At 43.1% G+C, this 18,618-nt stretch overlaps 2 protein-coding genes across 2 annotated transcripts; one reads left to right on the top strand and one right to left on the bottom strand.

The window, feature by feature from the left end:
• Nucleotides 1–643: 643 nt before the first annotated feature.
• On the top strand, nucleotides 644–14,080 carry slc4a10b (solute carrier family 4 member 10b). Its single transcript, XM_076169882.1, has 24 exons — nucleotides 644–691; nucleotides 4,936–5,014; nucleotides 5,625–5,777; nucleotides 5,861–5,999; nucleotides 6,319–6,479; nucleotides 6,649–6,834; nucleotides 7,604–7,692; nucleotides 8,673–8,830; nucleotides 8,920–9,007; nucleotides 9,697–9,843; nucleotides 9,929–10,032; nucleotides 10,337–10,511; nucleotides 10,626–10,759; nucleotides 11,396–11,641; nucleotides 11,743–11,848; nucleotides 11,948–12,109; nucleotides 12,292–12,405; nucleotides 12,514–12,675; nucleotides 12,767–13,018; nucleotides 13,118–13,186; nucleotides 13,350–13,523; nucleotides 13,652–13,774; nucleotides 13,858–13,922; nucleotides 14,005–14,080. The coding sequence occupies exons 1-24, from the start codon at nucleotides 644–646 to the stop codon at nucleotides 14,078–14,080; spliced, it is 3,210 nt and encodes a 1,069-aa protein (XP_076025997.1).
• A 3,278-nt stretch (nucleotides 14,081–17,358) lies between these two features.
• On the bottom strand, nucleotides 17,359–18,317 carry gcgb (glucagon b). The gene is given in 3 exon segments (XM_076170028.1): nucleotides 17,359–17,479; nucleotides 17,723–17,908; nucleotides 18,226–18,317. Coding segments are annotated over 3 exon segments (399 nt in total).
• Nucleotides 18,318–18,618: the final 301 nt, after the last annotated feature.

Genomic DNA, 18,618 nt, shown 5'->3' with positions numbered 1-18,618 from the left:
GCGCACACACACAGACATACACACACGGACATAAATAACCATGTTCCATTAATTACAATGTGTTGCCAAGCACATTTACAGGTGTGTGACTTGGTGCAAACTGTAAAAGAGTAAATACATTCAAACTTCGACACACAGCTGCACAGATACACACAGTTCTATAATATCATTATATCTGATTTATTTTACCCATGACTTGGTATCTTTCTGTTGTTCCATTCAGTAGTTAAGTATGAAATACTGCGCGTGAAAATGTATACATGTATTTAAATTCTAATAATAATTAGGACATCATATATAACCTGGAACCAAAAATCATCCCTTTAATAACAAATAAATAAATTTGATGATGCTGAGTCACTTTTCGTCGCTGTCTGAAGAGCTTCGGTCCATTTTAATGTCAGAAAACGGCGAAACGCGTTACCATGCGCGTTCACGTCAGCTGGCACGCGCATGTTATTTTTATTCTCTGCGCTAAAACTCACGCACTCGCTCTGATCGACTATATACACGCTGTACACGCGCTCATATTCTGTGGATTATAGACTCACGCACGGACATACACTCACACATACACACACACGGACACACACCCACACACTCACACAGGCGCGCGGCTTTGGTGTTTCTGTGGCAGAGGATCATGGACGCGAAGGATCAAAGCCTGCAGGTGGAGCCGCTGCTGTCGACGGTAAAGAAAGATGAAGACCTGTGCATGCAGATTGGTGTGTGTGTGTGTGTGTGTGTGTGTGTGTGTGAACAGATTGACTGCATGTGTATATTCTGGTGCGTACATGATATCATCAGATCGAAACCATAGTAACAGAGCAGCCATACCTGCAGAGCTTTGATCAGCTGTATAACTTCACTTGAACTTTTATCTTGAATGAGCAGATGTACACATTTGAGGTGAAGCTGTGTTGTATACTGTGTGTACTCAAGTGACTGGCTGTGAGTTTGTGTTTTTACATGACTGTGGAATGAAAATTCTGTTTAAAGAGGCAGCAAACTAAATCAAATGAAACATCAATGAGAAATGTATAATCACAGAACATTTGGTATTATATGCTGCAATTCTTTGATATTTCAATGAGAAACTTTTCTATCCTCTGTGTGTGTGTGTGTGTGTGTGTGTGTGTGTGTGTATGTGATTTATATTTGCTTTGTACCCAGACAGAGTGACAGATGCAGTACTAATATAGTAAACTGATAAAGGTCACCAGTGTCACATCATAATGTAAATTGTGGAAAAGATTATGGATTGTATAAAATGCAGCAAACGTGTGTATGTGTGTGTGGTCAGATGGAATATCCATGCCCACACAAAAACAAATGCTTTCAACAGGATTTATTTATTTGTATTTATTCACAATTTTGAAGTCTGATCTAAATTTGAACAATAAAAATGTAAAAGTATTTAATTGTGTGTCTCTGCAGACTTCAGACTACAGCTGCTGCTCTGATACAGGATCTCTGTCTATCAGGGAGATGGAAGATTTGGAACATTTTGAACATTAAAAAAAGTAATATCTCACAGTTAATCTTCAGTGTTATATGACCCAAAACACAGAGAGAGAGAGAGAGAGAGAGAGAGAGAGAGAGAGAGAGAGAGAGAGAGAGAGAGAGAGAGAGAGAGAGAGACAGGGAGGGGAGGGACCGGTGGCTTGATTCAGGCTTTGTCTTTGATAAGATGCCGGGCAGCAGCAGCGGTGATGTCACTGCTCTAATCTCTCAGGGGACCAGCTGCTGATGCTCAATCACAAATTCCCTTCTAATTGACAGAGAGGAGAAATCAGTGGTGCTGAAGTCATGGAGGGGAGAAGGTGAAGGAGTTTGCACAGAGCTCAGAGCTTTCACACTCCACTGCCACCACACTGAGCTGCTCAGTGTAGTATGTAGCAGAGCTCACAGAGGGAGAGCTCATGCATTCTGGAAACTCTAAGGCTCCTTGGCTCCTCAACGGTCAGGTAGGACAAGACTTGGCTCTCTGGATCTTCATTCATTATAACATGTGATTTAAACTTGTTAAACTAGCATCTGGTTTGGCGTTGTTTACTTGTTGAGTGTGAGGTTAGTGGAGGGTTGGAACTGAGGTTCATCTGTGAGCTCTATCTGTGTCTAACATGAGCTTCAGAACAGGAGAAAAGTGACACAAGTGCGATAGAGGATTTAGCTGAGATCACTCTGGAGATGGGTGGAATTCACCAAGTCTTCCCGGCTCAGAGCTTTAAAGCCTCTCACAGACAAAATGGAACTCAGCCCTAATGTGTTTGCTCTTATAGGAGGTCTAAGTTTGTAGCAGGAACATTTAGAGGATTACTGAGCATTTTGCTCCACATGAAAGCTGAGGCAGTTAACGATTACGGCTGCGACTGATGGGCTCCAAAATTTCCCGAGCCATCTGCAGGGATCAGATCCAAGTGTCAGGCTCATCCTGTGATGCCACTTGAGCTGTTATGGTTTGCTCCAGTTTTCTGCTTGACTGTGAATTTGCTGGTGAGCAGTTTATTATTAGCTGAGGAACATTCACTCAACATTTCTTTTTTTGGGTACACCAATGTTCAGAAAGTCTACCGGATATGTCGGAATGTGTGTTTGTGGTTGAACCTGACATGTTGCCTGTTGCCACCTGGTCCCAGGCTGCATGCTGGGCTAAGTTGCCCAAACGTCCCTCTGCCAAGCTGCATCCTGCAACTCCTCCAGCTCAATTGGTTCATTCCAAGATGTTTCCAGGACAGATGGGATATACTGTACAAGCCATCCAGCACATTCTGGATCTGGCCCGTGGTCTCCTCAGCCCAAACCACCCAATCTGGTTCCTTTAAAGGAGTGGAGAATGCCTCATGCCTAATGTCTTCTACTGGTTTTAAATATGGTCTGATCCCTTTATAAGTGGAATTCCAAACTGAATCAAAAATCAGAGATCCATATCCATCGTATTTTTGGTTCTAGACATAAGGAATCTGACAGCAAGACAGGACAAAGCTCACAGAACACACACACACACACACACACACACACACACACACACACACACACACACACACACACACACACACACACCTCATTCCCTAATTCGTCACAGTTAGCAGGTGTAGGAGGAGAGGACATCATGTCTCAGACACTTGTATGTAAATTGCCATGAGTGCAGCTATAAATAGCTCCACGTTTCATTGCTTATGTTGTGATTCATCATCTAATTTATGTTTCAGGGGCGATCATGTCTCTTCCTCTTGTACAGGTTGTGACAGAATGGCAAATCTGATGAGAGTGAGGCTGAGCTCTAACACCAGAACATCAGTATTGTTTGTAGAAACATCAACACAGCAAATCATCTAACACGGCCTGATTCATGGATGTGCTTTATGGGTGCAGTTTAATCTGAGTGGGGATGCTGAGCTGTGTGACCTCTGTGTAACCTGTATAGACAGATTATCACCATCAGCCGCCACGCGGCCCGATCAGCCCTGACCTCCATTAGCATAAAGCTTTGATGGTCAACTGGTGGTCAAGGGTTTGTGTTTGTGTGATTGGACTTTATTCTACAGCAGAATCTGGGGCAGATGAAAGATTTTATTATCATTAAACATTGCAAAAGAGGGTGGCAGGTAGAGTGGTTGTCTGCGGCTTCGAGGGTTCGAAGGTATAGGGAGTGTTGTCAAAGCGCTCTTGAGCAATGACACTGAACCTCCTTACTCCTCCTAATGTTTAGGTTGGCGCCTTAAAAAGCACTTTAGATAAAAGCGCTATATAACTACACACCATTTAAAAGAGTGAGACAAACAAACGCAGGTGTTTACAGTTTCTTCCCTTTCTCAGGTTGGTGCCACACTTTTCTGCATTTACTTTAAAGGTGCGAGCGTGAACGCCGCTGGTGTCAAACACACACACACACTCACACACTCACACTCACAGTAGTGGTCAAATACCTCACCTCAATATGTTGCCACACATTCAGAAGGTGGATCAACGTGGAGACCCCCGGGGCCCTCATTAGCATGTCCGTGTTCCTGACTGCAGCTCTCTAATAAACAACGTAAATTATTTAGCTGTGAATGTTCATGCCGAGGTTGTGATGGTGTGTTGCCGTTCCCAGGTGTCTATGGATCGACGTTGAAAAGCTACAAAATGGTGAACTTCAGTGCAACACATAGAATTATTAGGATGGATGTAACTGTCGCACCGAAGGTTTTTAAGCCGGCGATTCTTCTTCGTTTATACATAGATACTGACGGAGGAAGTGAGCGTTGTGTTGTTTCCATCCTGTGCTCAGATTCTGCAGTCTTCTCACCACCCTCCTCTTCCTCATCATCTCCTTTCCTGGGTGTTACATAAGCAGGCAAACATTCACACTACAGGATGACTGTTCTCTCAGCGATCTGCCTAGAATCAAATCTATAAAATTGTCCTCAGACGGCCTCGATCACTCTCTCCAAGATCATTCAATTCTCTCTCTCTCCAAGTGTACTGGTGCTGAAGTATAATGTTTAACGTAAACACACGCTCGTGAATACACAGAGGAGTGGAATGCTGAAGGCCTATATGCAAAGTAAACACATTAAATGGGAGTAAAGCTTCAGTTTAAGCTTTGTGTGTGGAGGAGGAAGAATGTATAGAGTGGTCCAATCGATTGATGATTCTTAAGATTTCTAATTAGTTTTCATGGCAACTGCGGGATTCGAATGGTTAATGGGTAATCCATAAACTCTCTATGCCATGCGCACAATGCTTGAAGGCCATTAGAAGCTGTAGAAGCTATTTAAGGACACGCACTGTGTGTCTTCTTAGTCATGTTATTTGTGTTATGTAATGTTTTTCTTAAGGCAACAGCAAAGGGAAACACATTGTGGTGTTGTGCTTGATGGTAATATGGTTGTCTTTGTGTGTGTGTGTGTGTGTGTGTGTGTGTGTGTGTGTGTGTGTGTGTGTCCACAGAAGGACAATGAGGCCGTGGTGGACACAGGAGGAACTCGCTTCCAGCAGAAAAGCAACTTTGAGCAGGAGGATCTTGAAGGTATTTTGCTGGGGAGAAACTCAGGGTTGCAAGCAGGACAGGCTGCTGCAGAGCAAAAGTGTTTGGCTTCTCACTCATTTGTCAGAGTTCTCAAAAGAGGTGGGAGGTGGAAACTGTGGGCGAGTGCGGTGCTCGCATCAGTAATTTCATGACCAGTAGGAAACCAAGATCCAAATATTATTGTGGCTTCCTCGCTGGAATGGAGAGTCACAGTCAGAGTCACAGTCAGAGTCACAGTCACGGCTGCTGACTCACTACAACACCTGAAGAGGAAATATGCAGAACTAAAGGACCCTGGACCTATGACTGAACACACACTCACACACACACACGCACGCACGCACGCACGCACGCACACACGCACGCACGCACGCACGCATGATTCTGATAATGTTTCAATGTACAAACCAAACAGGCAGCATTAAGTTAATGCTCAATGTGGAATAACATATAGGATCAGTAAACATAATACTACTCTGGATTTTCTGTTTGAGCAGTCCAAATCCAGGAACATTCTAGAAGGCTTAACTGAGTAAAGCAGAGTTATATGTTTTTATTATTAAATTTATATCTGTGCACGTTGCTGCTGATGGTCTTCTTCCCTCTCCAGGCCACAGGACCCTCTACATTGGGGTCCACGTCCCCTTAGGCAACACCAGGCAGCGCAGCCACCGCAGCCACCGTCACCATGGCAACAAACACAAGCGGAGGAGCAGGGGGCCGACCCTCCCCTTGGTTGAGGGTAGAGAGTCTCCCGTTTATGGTATTACATTATGTTTCATAGCGGTTACGCCTTTGTTTATTGTCTCTTCACCCTTGACCTCTCTCGCTCTTTGCTCTCCTCAGACACGCCCTCCCAGAGGGTGCAGTTCCTGCTGGGGGCCGAGGATGACGACGAGGAGCATCTTCCTCACGACCTCTTCACAGAGCTGGATGAGATCTGCCAGAAGGAGGGAGAGGACTGTGAATGGAGGGAAAGTGCCCGGTACGGGACTTTACACAGTTTCATGACCTACATGGCGTCACTGAGAGCTTTGATTGAATGGGACAGTGATGCTGGTGATCCCACTTACACTGATGAGCGACGCAGCTGTGTGCATCCACGTTTACATTTCAATTACTCAGAGAGATATCATCGTTATAATTGCAAGGGAATTATCTTCCTTTGTCATAGAATTCTTGATGTTGCTGCATTATACGTAATTATCAATTCACTGAAATATTGATTTGGAGTACAAATGGTAAAAATGATTGCAGATTGCTTTGATGATCTTCTGCCTTCTGACCTCTAACCCCTGTTGCAGGTGGCTGAAGTTTGAGGAGGATGTGGAGGATGGTGGGGAGCGATGGAGCAAACCCTACGTAGCCACTCTGTCTCTACACAGCCTGTTTGAGCTGCGTCACTGCATCATTAACGGCACCGTGCTGCTAGACATGAGGGCCGGTACCCTGGAGGAGATAGCCGGTAACAATACTGCAACGGAGACTGTTTGAGATAGTTTTAGTTTAAAGTCAAATTACAAGATGAAGATTTCAAGAGAAGTTGGATTCCTGTTTGTGGTCAATGCAAAGGTTCTCAAACTGTGAGGCAGTGACCCAGCTCAGCTACTGTATGTGTGTGTGTGTGTTTTCAGACATGGTTCTGGACAACCAGGAGTTATATTCCCCTCTGGGCGATGAGATCAGACAGAAAGTGCGTGTGACCCTGTTGAAGCAGCATCATCACCAGAACCAGAAGAAGCTGTCCAACCGGCTTCCGATCGTCCGCTCGTTCGCCGACATGGGCCGCCGGGCGTCTGAGCTCCACCTAGACAAGAACGGTGAGGAAGCCGGAGCCTGAACGGTCACGATGTGTTTGTGTCTAATGCTGTGAACGCCAATGCTAATGTGGCATCTAGGCTTCATAGTGAGAATAAGCTGCAGCCTGGCTTCATTACAGATTCACTCCACCACCCACAGCCTCCCTGCAGTCTAAGCAGCATGTGCTACACTGATTACAATACTCCTCTGCTCCTGTCACAGGTTACACATAGCAAACATTTGATGATTTGTTGTTGATATTTGTTAACTGAAGCTTTGTTAAGGTCATAGTGATTGATTTGAATGCCAAAAAACAGCAATTTCCTGGCGTTCTAAAAATTCCAGCAGCCCATCAACATGCATGTTAATGACCAGTGTAGCGATGCTGTGCTATTTTCAAAGCAGCAATCACGGGTAAGCTCCTCTTGAAACTCTGCGAACACGTTAAACGCTGTAATTAGTGTTAATTTTTGACCCTCTTGTTTAACGAAAGCAGAAATTAAGCCAGATCTGTCAGGTCGATTGGGACTAATAATCATGTTTACACCAGACAATAACAGTACAGAAAGACTGGGTGGACAAGCAAAAACAATGGTAGAGGCTGTCCGCCATTATTCATCAGTGATCTTCACACATTTCTTTCTCTATGGCAATACGTATTTAGTCGCTGTCACAGTTCCCAGCAGAATCATCACAATATGGGATCGCAAAGTTAACACTCTGATCTGCTTCCTGTTAGGGGTTTTACTAGTTATCACTCATCAATTAGTGTAACTTTGTCTCTTCCAGGTCAACTGATGTCCTCCCAGTCTCACTTAGGGTGTCCAGAGTCAAAGGGGGACATCAGTAGAGAGAACAGCACAGTGGACTTCACTAAGGTATAAGAAATATATTACAAAATGCTTGAAAAAAATGCCAGTATACCATTTATATGTAGGCCATTTATTACCCACCCAATTAGTTTCCTCCATCACTTACCTTCAGCAAAACATACAACAAACACAACACATCTCACCATGTAGGGATTCTAAACACTATACTATAGGTGTGGAATATGTATGTAAATGAGAGTCAGGTGTGTGTGTGGCCCCTGATGGAAGGATGTAACCTAATTTAATTGTCAAACACAGACAAAAATAAACTAATTAAGCAGCAAGAAAGAAAACTTCACATTGTATTGAAAGTAGCTGCTTTGTCATTGGTGGATGCTGTGAATTTCTCCTGATTAGCTGTTTCTCTGATTAGTCCTGTCAATAAGTCGCTTGGTTAGTTCACCGGCTCGATGGGGGCAAATTTATGAATATGAAAACTCCTCACCCAGCCAGTGTTTATGTAAATCACCAGCCATCAAAGTAAGAAAAAAATAGCTAGCTTGGAACAGGCGGTGTAGAGCCATATGAATAACAACACCCCAAGCAACACTTGTCAACTCCACATAATTATCACCAGGAAATCAACACTTTCTAATGTTGAAAAATGCTGTATAATGCAGTTGTATTGAAGTGAAGCGTGGGATGCAGATTAGGCTGTAAGAGGATCATCTTCTCGCCTCTGTCAGGTTTAAGATGATGTGTTCAAGGGGTCGTGTTTGTTAGAAATACAGTCAAAGTCTGCGTATCAGACCATAATCTTACATAATATATTCCAAGTAGTAAAAAAGCTGAGCTGAATTTAGCCCAGATAGCAAGCAGAACTCTTCCTCAGAGGCTTACTGTCGCAAAAAATGACTAGAATGAAATTTCCAATAAGGATAATGCGTTTTTGTTTTGCAGCTTCCTTCCAGTCAAAGCTGCTACCGCCATAAGCTATCAGACGAGGACAATGTCTAAGCTGCTCTTTCCTCTTTTTCCCCTCTCAGATCGACCTTCATTTCATGAAGAAGATCCCGGTAGGAGCAGAGGCCTGCAACGTGCTAGTGGGAGAGCTGGACTACCTTAGTAAGCCAGTGGTGGCGTTCGTCCGCCTCTCACCGGCCGTCCTGCTCAGCGGGCTGGCTGAGGTGCCCATCGCCACAAGGTTCCTACAGACTGATCCCACAAACTCTCATCTTCTCTGCACCCCGTTTTGTTTCATATCTAACCAGGAATCTATGCTTTTGCCTTCAGGTTCCTGTTTATTCTCTTAGGCCCCCTTGGAAAAGGGCCTCAGTATCATGAGATAGGGAGATCCATGGCAACACTTATGACAGATGAGGTAAGAATATTCACAAAGGATCAAGCTGTGTTATGCAGTGATTTGAATATGAATCAGATGTCATTTGCAGATTCCCTACTGTTAAGTGAGTCAAGGCCATTTGCATAAATTTACAGTACAACAGATATTTTATGTAATTCCTTAAGTGATAAAACATCTCTCATTGTGAAACACAAGTCGAAGCTTATAATGAAATTCCCCGGGTGATGAGTCAGTCAATCCTTCTGTTTGTCAGCTGTCATTCATGATCACTGCTGACAGGACAAGCAGCACAGATTTGATGGAATCAGATGTTTTACAGGACGGGATGCCGCTCAGTGTGTGTGTGTGTGTGTGTGTGTGTGTGTGTGTGTGTGTGTGTGTGTGTGTTTGCTACTTAAGTCCAAAAACATACACGTTAGATTGACTGCATGACAAAGCTAAACTGTCTATAAATATGAGCATGTTTGTGTGTGAGCCCTGTGGTGGACAGGGTGTTTCTCTGCCAACAGTCAGAATAATTATAGAAGACTGACATCTTTCTGCTACTGTGTTTATTTTATCATTATCACACATATAAATACTAATATATGCAGACTTGGAATGGCAGTTGTGTTACATTCACGGATGGAAACTGACGGATCTTGTCCAGACAACTCAGTCAAAGTCTGAGTCATTGATTGTGGAGCGGATATTTTTGTCATTTCCAGGTTTTCCATGATGTTGCCTATAAGGCTAAAGACAGGAATGATTTAATTGCTGGGATTGATGAGTTCCTTGATCAAGTCACAGTCCTGCCTCCTGGAGAATGGGACCCGTCCATACGGATCGAACCTCCCAAAAATGTCCCCTCTCAGGTCGGTGGAAAGTTTCTTCTGATTTTATTTTTTCTCAAAACCGATCATCGGTTTCTAAAGTGTGTCTAATTTTTTATTGTAACAGGAGAACAGGAAGAAAAGTAACATGTTACCTAACGGGTTAGCAGATGGCGGTGAGGAAGAGGAGCACGGTGGTCACGGGGGCCCAGAGCTGCAGCGCACTGGAAGGTGGGAGAGACGGATTTAGATCCATCCAGCCAGAAATGCTCGACATGATTCCTACATCGCGCACCATTTAATGCAAATTGGCAACAGTATTTGAGGTTAAAGTTGTTGTTTTTCAGCCTCAGTAGTAGTTGCACTTATGAAGCTGTTTCCATAGCAACTACTACTACAGCAAGGTCTCTATTTGCAAGTAGATTCTTACATGAATATATTATATGTAATATATATTATATAAAGTCCTATCATGATGAATGTCATAAAATACAAAATAAATGTTTAAAGCTTAACTTCTGTCTTTTCTCCCCAGGTTGTTTGGTGGTCTTGTTGCAGACATCAAGCGAAAGATTCCTCACTACCTGTCTGACTACACTGATGCTCTGAGTCTGCAGTGTGTGGCCTCTTTCCTGTTCCTCTACTGTGCCTGCATGTCACCCGTCATCACCTTTGGGGGACTACTGGGCGAGGCAACGGAGGGACGCATAGTGAGTCTCACAGCAAAACAAAACTAGATGTAAACTGAGAGTAGTTCTAGTTTAGCGTGGTTAAGATTTTGAAGTGGATTTCTGTCAGTAATCTCTGTCCTTTCCTGTCCTCAGAGTGCCATTGAATCCCTGTTTGGAGCCTCCCTGACAGGAATAGCGTATTCCTTGTTTGCCGGGCAGCCCCTCACCATCCTGGGCAGCACAGGGCCGGTGCTTGTGTTTGAGAAGATATTGTTCAAATTCTGCAAGTATGTTGACATTTTGTGAACCTCTTATGAAAAGATTTTGTGGAGGCATGATGAAAATAAAACTTATTTTTAATTTTTTATTTAAAAATTTAAAAATCTATCCCATCATAGCACATTAACAAATAGAACAGAAACATGCAACACGCAACTGAATGATGCAGATAAATTATGCAAGAATCTTTAATACTTGCTCGAATAGAACCAGAAAAAAAAAAAAAAATGTGGCCATGGTGGAGGTATGGGCAGTGTGGATTTTATTCAACTACATAGTGCTGATCATGCTATAGGTACTGTACGTCTTCTATCATAGTGAGATGGCTTTCCAATGTTTTGTTCACATCCATTTACAAACATGACTGGTGGCTCTAAAACTCTATGGTATGAGGTCATGTTTATGGTGGGCATATCAGCGTTCCAGCTCTATGTTCTATTTATGATTACTTTGTGCTTACCATCTCCCCCACATCTGCCTTCCAGCAGACCTTTTAATGTTCTGATTACAGTATATGGTTCACTATGATAATGACTTCTTCCAATCCTCCACTTTGTAAAAGGCAAATAATCAATATATGATGTGAATTGATATTAAATATCGCTCTGTTCCAAGGTAATTCTTTCCTTCCTGTCTCCATATAGGGAGTATGGATTATCCTATCTGTCACTGAGAGCCTGTATCGGGCTGTGGACGGCCTTCCTTTGTATTTTGCTTGTGGCCACAGATGCCAGTTCCCTCGTGTGTTATATCACACGTTTTACCGAGGAAGCATTCGCGTCACTCATCTGCATCATCTTCATCTATGAGGCCCTGGAGAAACTAATGCACTTGGGAGAGCACTTCCCCTTTAACAAAAACAACAACCTGGAGAAACTCACCCTGTACTCGTATGTATAGAATAATGAGTCATTAAAGAACATTTCTTGAACGTCAGGCCATCACAGATGACAGAATATCTATTCACCCAGCTGTTCATGTATTTCCACAGATGTTCGTGCGTTGAGCCTGCTGACCCCACCAATGGCACCATGAGGTACTGGGAGAGCAACAACATCACTGCCTCAGAGATCTACTGGGAAGCTCTGGAGGTCAAGGTAAAGAAGGATATCAAATACAATGTAACAATGAACATACGCGTTTGAAGATTCAGTGTAATGTTGATCCTACTGTGATCCTCCTTCCTGTTGTTGCAGGACTGTATTGAAAAGCAAGGAGAGTTTGTGGGCAGCGCCTGTGGCCCCCACGGACCCTACATTCCTGATGTGCTCTTCTGGTGTGTCATACTCTTCTTTTGTACGGTCTTCATGTCTGCTTTCCTCAAGGAGTTCAAGTTCAGCAATTACTTTCCTACAAAGGTATTGTGCATCGTATCTCATCAACACCACTAATGTGCATTATGATCTTTGCCCACATGTATCATCGCTGCAAAATCTGGCTTTGGCTTTGTAGCACAGTGCGATGGTACACTCTAGTGGCCACGTGTAGGTACTGCGTGATAGAAAAAGGGGAGCATTTGGAAGTCTTCTTTCTCTCTCAGGTGAGGGCCCTCATTAGTGATTTTGCAGTTTTCATCACCATCCTCACAATGGTCTTGATAGACTACGCCTTAGGGATCCCCTCTCCAAAGCTGAAGGTTCCCAGTGTGTTTAAGGTGAGCGACACCATAAAACTCATTACCAGAAACTCCAGATGTTATTAACATGCTGAGAAATAATATACTGATCTTTGTTCAAATGCTATTATTACTAATTCCTATCAGCCAACCAGAGATGATCGTGGTTGGTTCATCAACCCACTGGGATCCAACCCCTGGTGGACTGCAGTGATAACGGTCGTCCCAGCTCTGCTTTGTACCATCCTTATTTTCATGGACCAGCAGATCACAGCGGTTATCATAAACAGGAAGGAACACAAACTGAAGGTACTTAGAGGCATGAACTGGTCAGTGTTCTATCAAATGTGCACATATCTGAAGTATTCAAGTTTGCTGTTGGTTCCGCTCCCCCTTACAGAAAGGCTGTGGGTACCACCTGGACCTCTTCATGGTGGGGCTGATGCTTGGCGTGTGCTCTCTGATGGGGTTGCCCTGGTTCGTGGCAGCCACTGTCCTCTCCATCTCCCACGTAAACAGCTTGAAGCTGGAGTCGGAGTGCTCCGCTCCCGGGGAGCAGCCCAGGTTTCTCGGTATCAGAGAGCAACGATTCACCGGCCTCATGATCTTCGTCCTGATGGGCTGCTCCGTCTTCATGACATCCGTTCTCAAGGTAAGGCACGCTCTGTCTTTTTGAGTATTTCTTGGAAGGTTGATCACTTTCGATGTTTCCTGGTCTGTTTAACATAAATATATTCTCATGTCCCTGTAGTTCATTCCCATGCCTGTGTTGTATGGTGTCTTCCTCTACATGGGAGCTTCTTCCCTCAGAGGCATACAGGTAAACTCTCATTCGTCTTCTTTGCATTACGCACAGAGTAGAGAGTAGAAATCTGAGAGGAGGACAGTGGGCCTCCTTCTCCAATGCGCAATATAAAGCTTTGTGATGTAATAGCTCAAGAGTATCTATGTTAAGCTTTCTGTTTATCTCTGATCTCCTTTAGTTCTTTGACCGTCTGACACTGTTTGGAATGCCAGCCAAGCACCAGCCGGACCTCATCTATCTGAGACACGTTCCTCTGAGGAAGGTGCACCTGTTCACCATCATCCAACTCAGCTGTTTGGTCCTGCTGTGGGTTATCAAGACCTCCAGGGCTGCCATTGTCTTTCCCATGATGGTGCGTGTATACAGCGACCCGCCGTGGGGACGGGCCTTCTCTGATGTTTGACCCTCTGTTTGAGTAGTTCTAAGTTCCAGTATGATGGCGTGATGGTGTGACCTCAGCTCTGTGTGTCCTCCCCACAGGTGTTGGCGCTGGTGTTTATCAGGAAGCTGTTGGACTGTTTCTTCACCAAGCGAGAGCTGAGCTGGCTGGATGACCTCATGCCAGAGAGCAAGAAGAAGAAACTGGAGGATTCAGTGGAGGAGGTACATTCACCACATACATGTCTCACTGTGGTCACATATGAATCTATATATCTATTTAAACTGTCTGTCTGTCAATTTTGGAGGAGGAGGAACAGAGTATATTGGAGGAAGAAGACAGAGTTGAGCAAGTGCCACTAGAAGGGTACAAGTAAGTGAGTTTAGTAAGTAGCTTGTTTGTAAATGCCACATCATCATATCCTCTGTTCTAATCCCTCCTCTTGCTCCCACAGAGGGATAACGCCCACCATCAACATCACAGACGAGATGTCAAAGGGCTCTTTTGGAAATACTTGGAACGCCAACTGAGACCTCAGAATGTCATGGTACAATATTATTTGTCAACAATTTGCCAGGAGAACAGAATTACAATCATGTTGAATCTCTGCTAACATTTCCACAGCCATCTGATCTGATCTAATACCAGGGAATCCTTCCAGCACTACGGGTGAGATCTAATACTGCAGTCAGAGGAAGTAACTACATGTATCCATCAACTGAAGACGACATACATGTGTGAGATTGGAATGTTTGCCTCGTGCAACAGAGCTGCACTGATACACCTTCAGAATACAAAATGAGCGATCAATCTGTTCATCAGCAGCAATATAACTTAACTACCACCTAAAGCAATCAGTATCAATGTCTTGATGATTTCCAGTACAGACATTGTAGTGTGTGTGTGTATCTACTGTATATCTGCTGTATGTACATCTGTGTGTACATGCTGTTACACAGTTTGTCCCCATAGCACTGAATTCTGAGGATGAGATGAATTGGAGAGAGAAGTTGAATTGGACTGAGTGAGTTTTTGTTATCATGTCCCTTCACTGTCGTTCTGCACTTTATCAACCCTCTATTGTTGTAAATCTATAGATGTGTAACCATATTTATATTTAATTTGTCCTCTGCCTCTGTATAAACCAATAGAATCGTTGGTATATCTTTGTATTTTCTCTAAGCCTCTACTGTAAATAATGTTGTGTTTTAGGAAAGCCATAGAGCCCAAAGAGGGAATGATGAGGGTTTACACAAACAAGTCATAAGGCCATTGAGCGAATCAAGGAAAACTTAGAGATGCTCAGTAACTCTCATACCATGAAAGTTTGAACATGTGTTTATTTTTGTGCTATTTAAGACTTATTGTTATGTGTTAGACATCTCATGTATTAACTGTCTGAGAAGCCTCCGAGGGGATTGAATACTTGAAAGTGTTTACTTCAGGGCAATACGCATCACTAAAGAACCAAAAGCAGAACTTGTACTGCAACGCCAATACAGTATTTATATGAAAAGATATATAGCTTTCTTTGTAATATTAAACACATATTAGGTTAAAATATATCCTCTTTGTTTTGCTTTCCTGGCGCCAGTGTATCGCTTGTGTTGTCAAAGTTTATTTGGATTTGAATAATCTCATATATTTTATATTTCTAAAGTGAATTATAAATAATGAAACTCCATTATGTGACCAAAAGAAAAATTCTGTATTTTGGATGTTTATATGCTGTCAATGTCCTTATAGAGATACTACTCTTGTATGTACCTTGTTAATGTGAAATTCCTTTAATAAATTTCCACATGCACAGCAATGATTCCAATTTCTTTAAAAGTAAGTCACTTATCTGGATGAGAAACCACATAAATGCAATGGTTTCTATACTTTCTTTCTCTTTAGGCCAGCTTGTTCGGCCTTGGCGGAGGTATGAGCGCCAGTCAATGTCCTTAGTTTGGCCACAAATCACTGTTCAGATGAGCTTCTGTGTGATTAGACCCCTGCAGGTATCCACGTGTAATATTAAAAGCCGCACTGATTATCCAGTATCATCTGGACGAACGGTGATGTAATGGCTTTAATATCCATCTGCAGACTTTGAAGCGTAAATGGCGACACATGATTTGAGTGGGCAGCGGTTTTTGTCGTCAACAGATGGTTTGATGCACTGAGGATGACAGCTTAGAGACGATGCACATCCCAAAGCATGTCAAGTCTCTGGCTCATGTGAATTATTGTTTTGTCCGCACGCCAGGAGGAATTCATCAACGTCGACCCCAGTCACTGTTCACAATCAATCCGCTCTGATTGACACAATTTCCTTTTTCTTTACCTCTGCTTGGCTTCCTGTCACAGCGTCGCAGGGAAATGGTTCCCCTGTGCACAGCTGACAGGTGAGACTCATTATCCATTTACCTGATAGAACTCCCAGAGCCTGCTCCTCCATGCACAGTGACGTGTTTATTGATTTGTGTTCTGCCTGCATGAACAGGAGGATTCCCACAGCAGAACAGATGACAGATTGAACAAACAAATGCTACACAATTTGGAATTTTTGCCAGACAGTTCAATAAAATAAAAAATACAGTATTTATCCCATGATAGATTTGTTTTGCTCAGGAGCTTTGGGTCCATTCATGATTTTTAAAAAACTATTTCTTAACAATGTGAGTAATGTCAAATTGAAACTAGATACGGTCTAAGCTTGTGCTGTGTCCGTTTGAATGACTTTTTCTGATTACAAATTATTAAGAAATGCAGCTTCCTGCTATTTCAATTTCAATCTACTTGTACCTCATATTGCCTATTTTACCTCAGGGTCTAGGAAATAGTTAAACAACAACAATAATAATATACAACACAACAACACAGCCTTGTTTTTTTCTTTCTCTCTCTCTCTCTCCTTTCCCCCTTTTTTATCCTTTCTGTATAAAAAATGATCTTCAAAATGTCCTATAACTGTATCCGCACTGTCCTGTCAAATGTTTGCTTCAATAAAAACAAATACCAAAAGGAAAGAAAAAAGAAATGATTAAGAAACACTTTGATAAGACATTAACAAAAACAATCTTTTAAACTTATACACCATCTTCAAAAAAAGGAAGGAATAAATCTTTGTATTCCATTTAAAAATGACTCCAACCCATTTTTGTAGTCCTATGTTAGTATGGGACACATTGGGTTAAGACTATTCTTCCTTATCAAAGTGACATTGTGTGTGTGTGTGTGTGTGAGTGTGTGTGTGTGTGTGTGTGTGTGTGTGTGAGTGTGTGTGTGTGTGTGTGTGTGTGTGTGTGTGTGTGCGTGTGTGTGTTCCTATGTGTGTGTTCCTATGTGTTTGTCATGTGAAACCAGTAGTAACCATTCGAGTTTGTTAAAGAGGGAACTCGTAGATTGTACAGATTTCTTTATTGAAAACTAAATCTGACTTCATATAAATAATAAGAAAGATATTGAGAGCTATCTACATATGTATTTAGTGATTCACATACAGATCAATAGAGTGAGTGTGAGAGGGGAGATGACAATACCAAATGTGACACGTGAAAGAAACAATCATGACACTGCAGCTGGATTGATAATAGTTCACACAGCAGTGATGAGGTGAGACACATTTCAAACATCTCCGTCTGCCCACAGAGAGCTTCAGGTGAGGGAGGTTTAATAGCATGAGCAGGTCAAAGGCCAGCACAGACTGAGGAACATACAATGGCACAGAGACAGAGTGAAATCTTATGACTTGTTGCTTTATTTCAGGAGTTTCAGTAGCTGGTGGGGGGAGTGTGTGTGGGGTGTTTTCAGGCCGGCCGCCTCACTCTCGTCTGCCTCGGCCGCTCTTCAGCCAGGACACGAACTCTTGAGCTGCCTGGTCCTGAAGATAGGAGCTCACGTCACTGGTGAAGGTCCCGTCTGCATGGCGTCTAAATAGATTCCTGGGAGATCGATCACACACACACACAGACGACACAAACACTGGAATGATGCCATGGTTCTCAAACTGTAGGAACATCTAATTCTGTTATAGTGCAAAATAGTCTGAAATAGAACGTTAAACAGAAATAGAACTGTTAAATTGTTGACTATTGCCTCATTGTAAAGCTGATATTGTTGTTGAGCCTGTAACAAGCTACTAAAATCACATTTCTCTCATTATAAGATGAGTTAAAGATGCTCACCCGTTCCTTTTGGAGTTTTTTAGCCACTGCACAAAGTCTTGTGCTCTCCGTGTTTCCAGGTATTTACTGTAGTCATTGGAGAAGGTTCCTTCTGAATGTCTCTTCATGTTTTGGAGCTCACTGGGTTTGGTGAACATGGATGGAAGTTTCAGTCAATAGGCCAGAAAACAATCAAAATCAGTGAATCTCCAGAAGATGCCTTTGTTCAGAGATGAAAACGACTCAACAGTGCTGCAGTTTAGCCCTATAATGCAACATGTGCATGTGAGTTGAACATATGGAGTCATCTGCTGACTGATCTATTGTTCCTGTGCAGCCACAGGAAATATGCATGAGGTGTACACGCCAAAATAAAGCTTAGCTCTGACTGTATAATCCAAAATGACTTTATAAGTTCATGACATAGACGCCAACATTAGATGAGAACTGCTAAATCCTCAATCACTGCAATTCTGGACAGGAAGTCAGAGGTCAATGCTGAGAGACGAGAGAGTTTGGCTTACGTGTTACGATCTGTGTCCTGGTCAGGCACCTGCCAGCTGCTTTGGATGATGATGAGGAGCAGAAGTCCAGCCAAAGAGTGAGCGCCGTTCATTGTTTGAGTTTCTGAAAGAAAGAGAGAAACGCTGTTAAATCTTCCCGACCCTCTGGATGTTGGAAAGGAGGAAGAAGAGCCTCAGTGTCTCACCTGTGCTGCCTTGGGCCGAGTGTCTGAATGATGAATGTTGGCTGATGCTCTTCGTCTCTCTGGCTTTCCTGGAGCTGTTTCATGGCGCCTTCACGGTCGGACTGGGTTTTATATAGTGGAGCTGGGTGTCACCCTCCCAGGTGGCACCCTCCCGTCACAGAAACCCGTTACTCTCAACCCATTAGTCAGCTTCCGTCTCAGTCCACTG

The sequence above is a fragment of the Genypterus blacodes genome, unplaced genomic scaffold (genome assembly GCF_046128005.1).
Source record: "Genypterus blacodes isolate CSIRO-AG114 ecotype Tasmania unplaced genomic scaffold, CSIRO-AGI_Gbla_v1 ptg000214l_1, whole genome shotgun sequence".
Lineage (NCBI taxonomy): Eukaryota > Metazoa > Chordata > Actinopteri > Ophidiiformes > Ophidiidae > Genypterus > Genypterus blacodes.
This window is presented reverse-complemented; position numbering and strand designations above follow the sequence as displayed.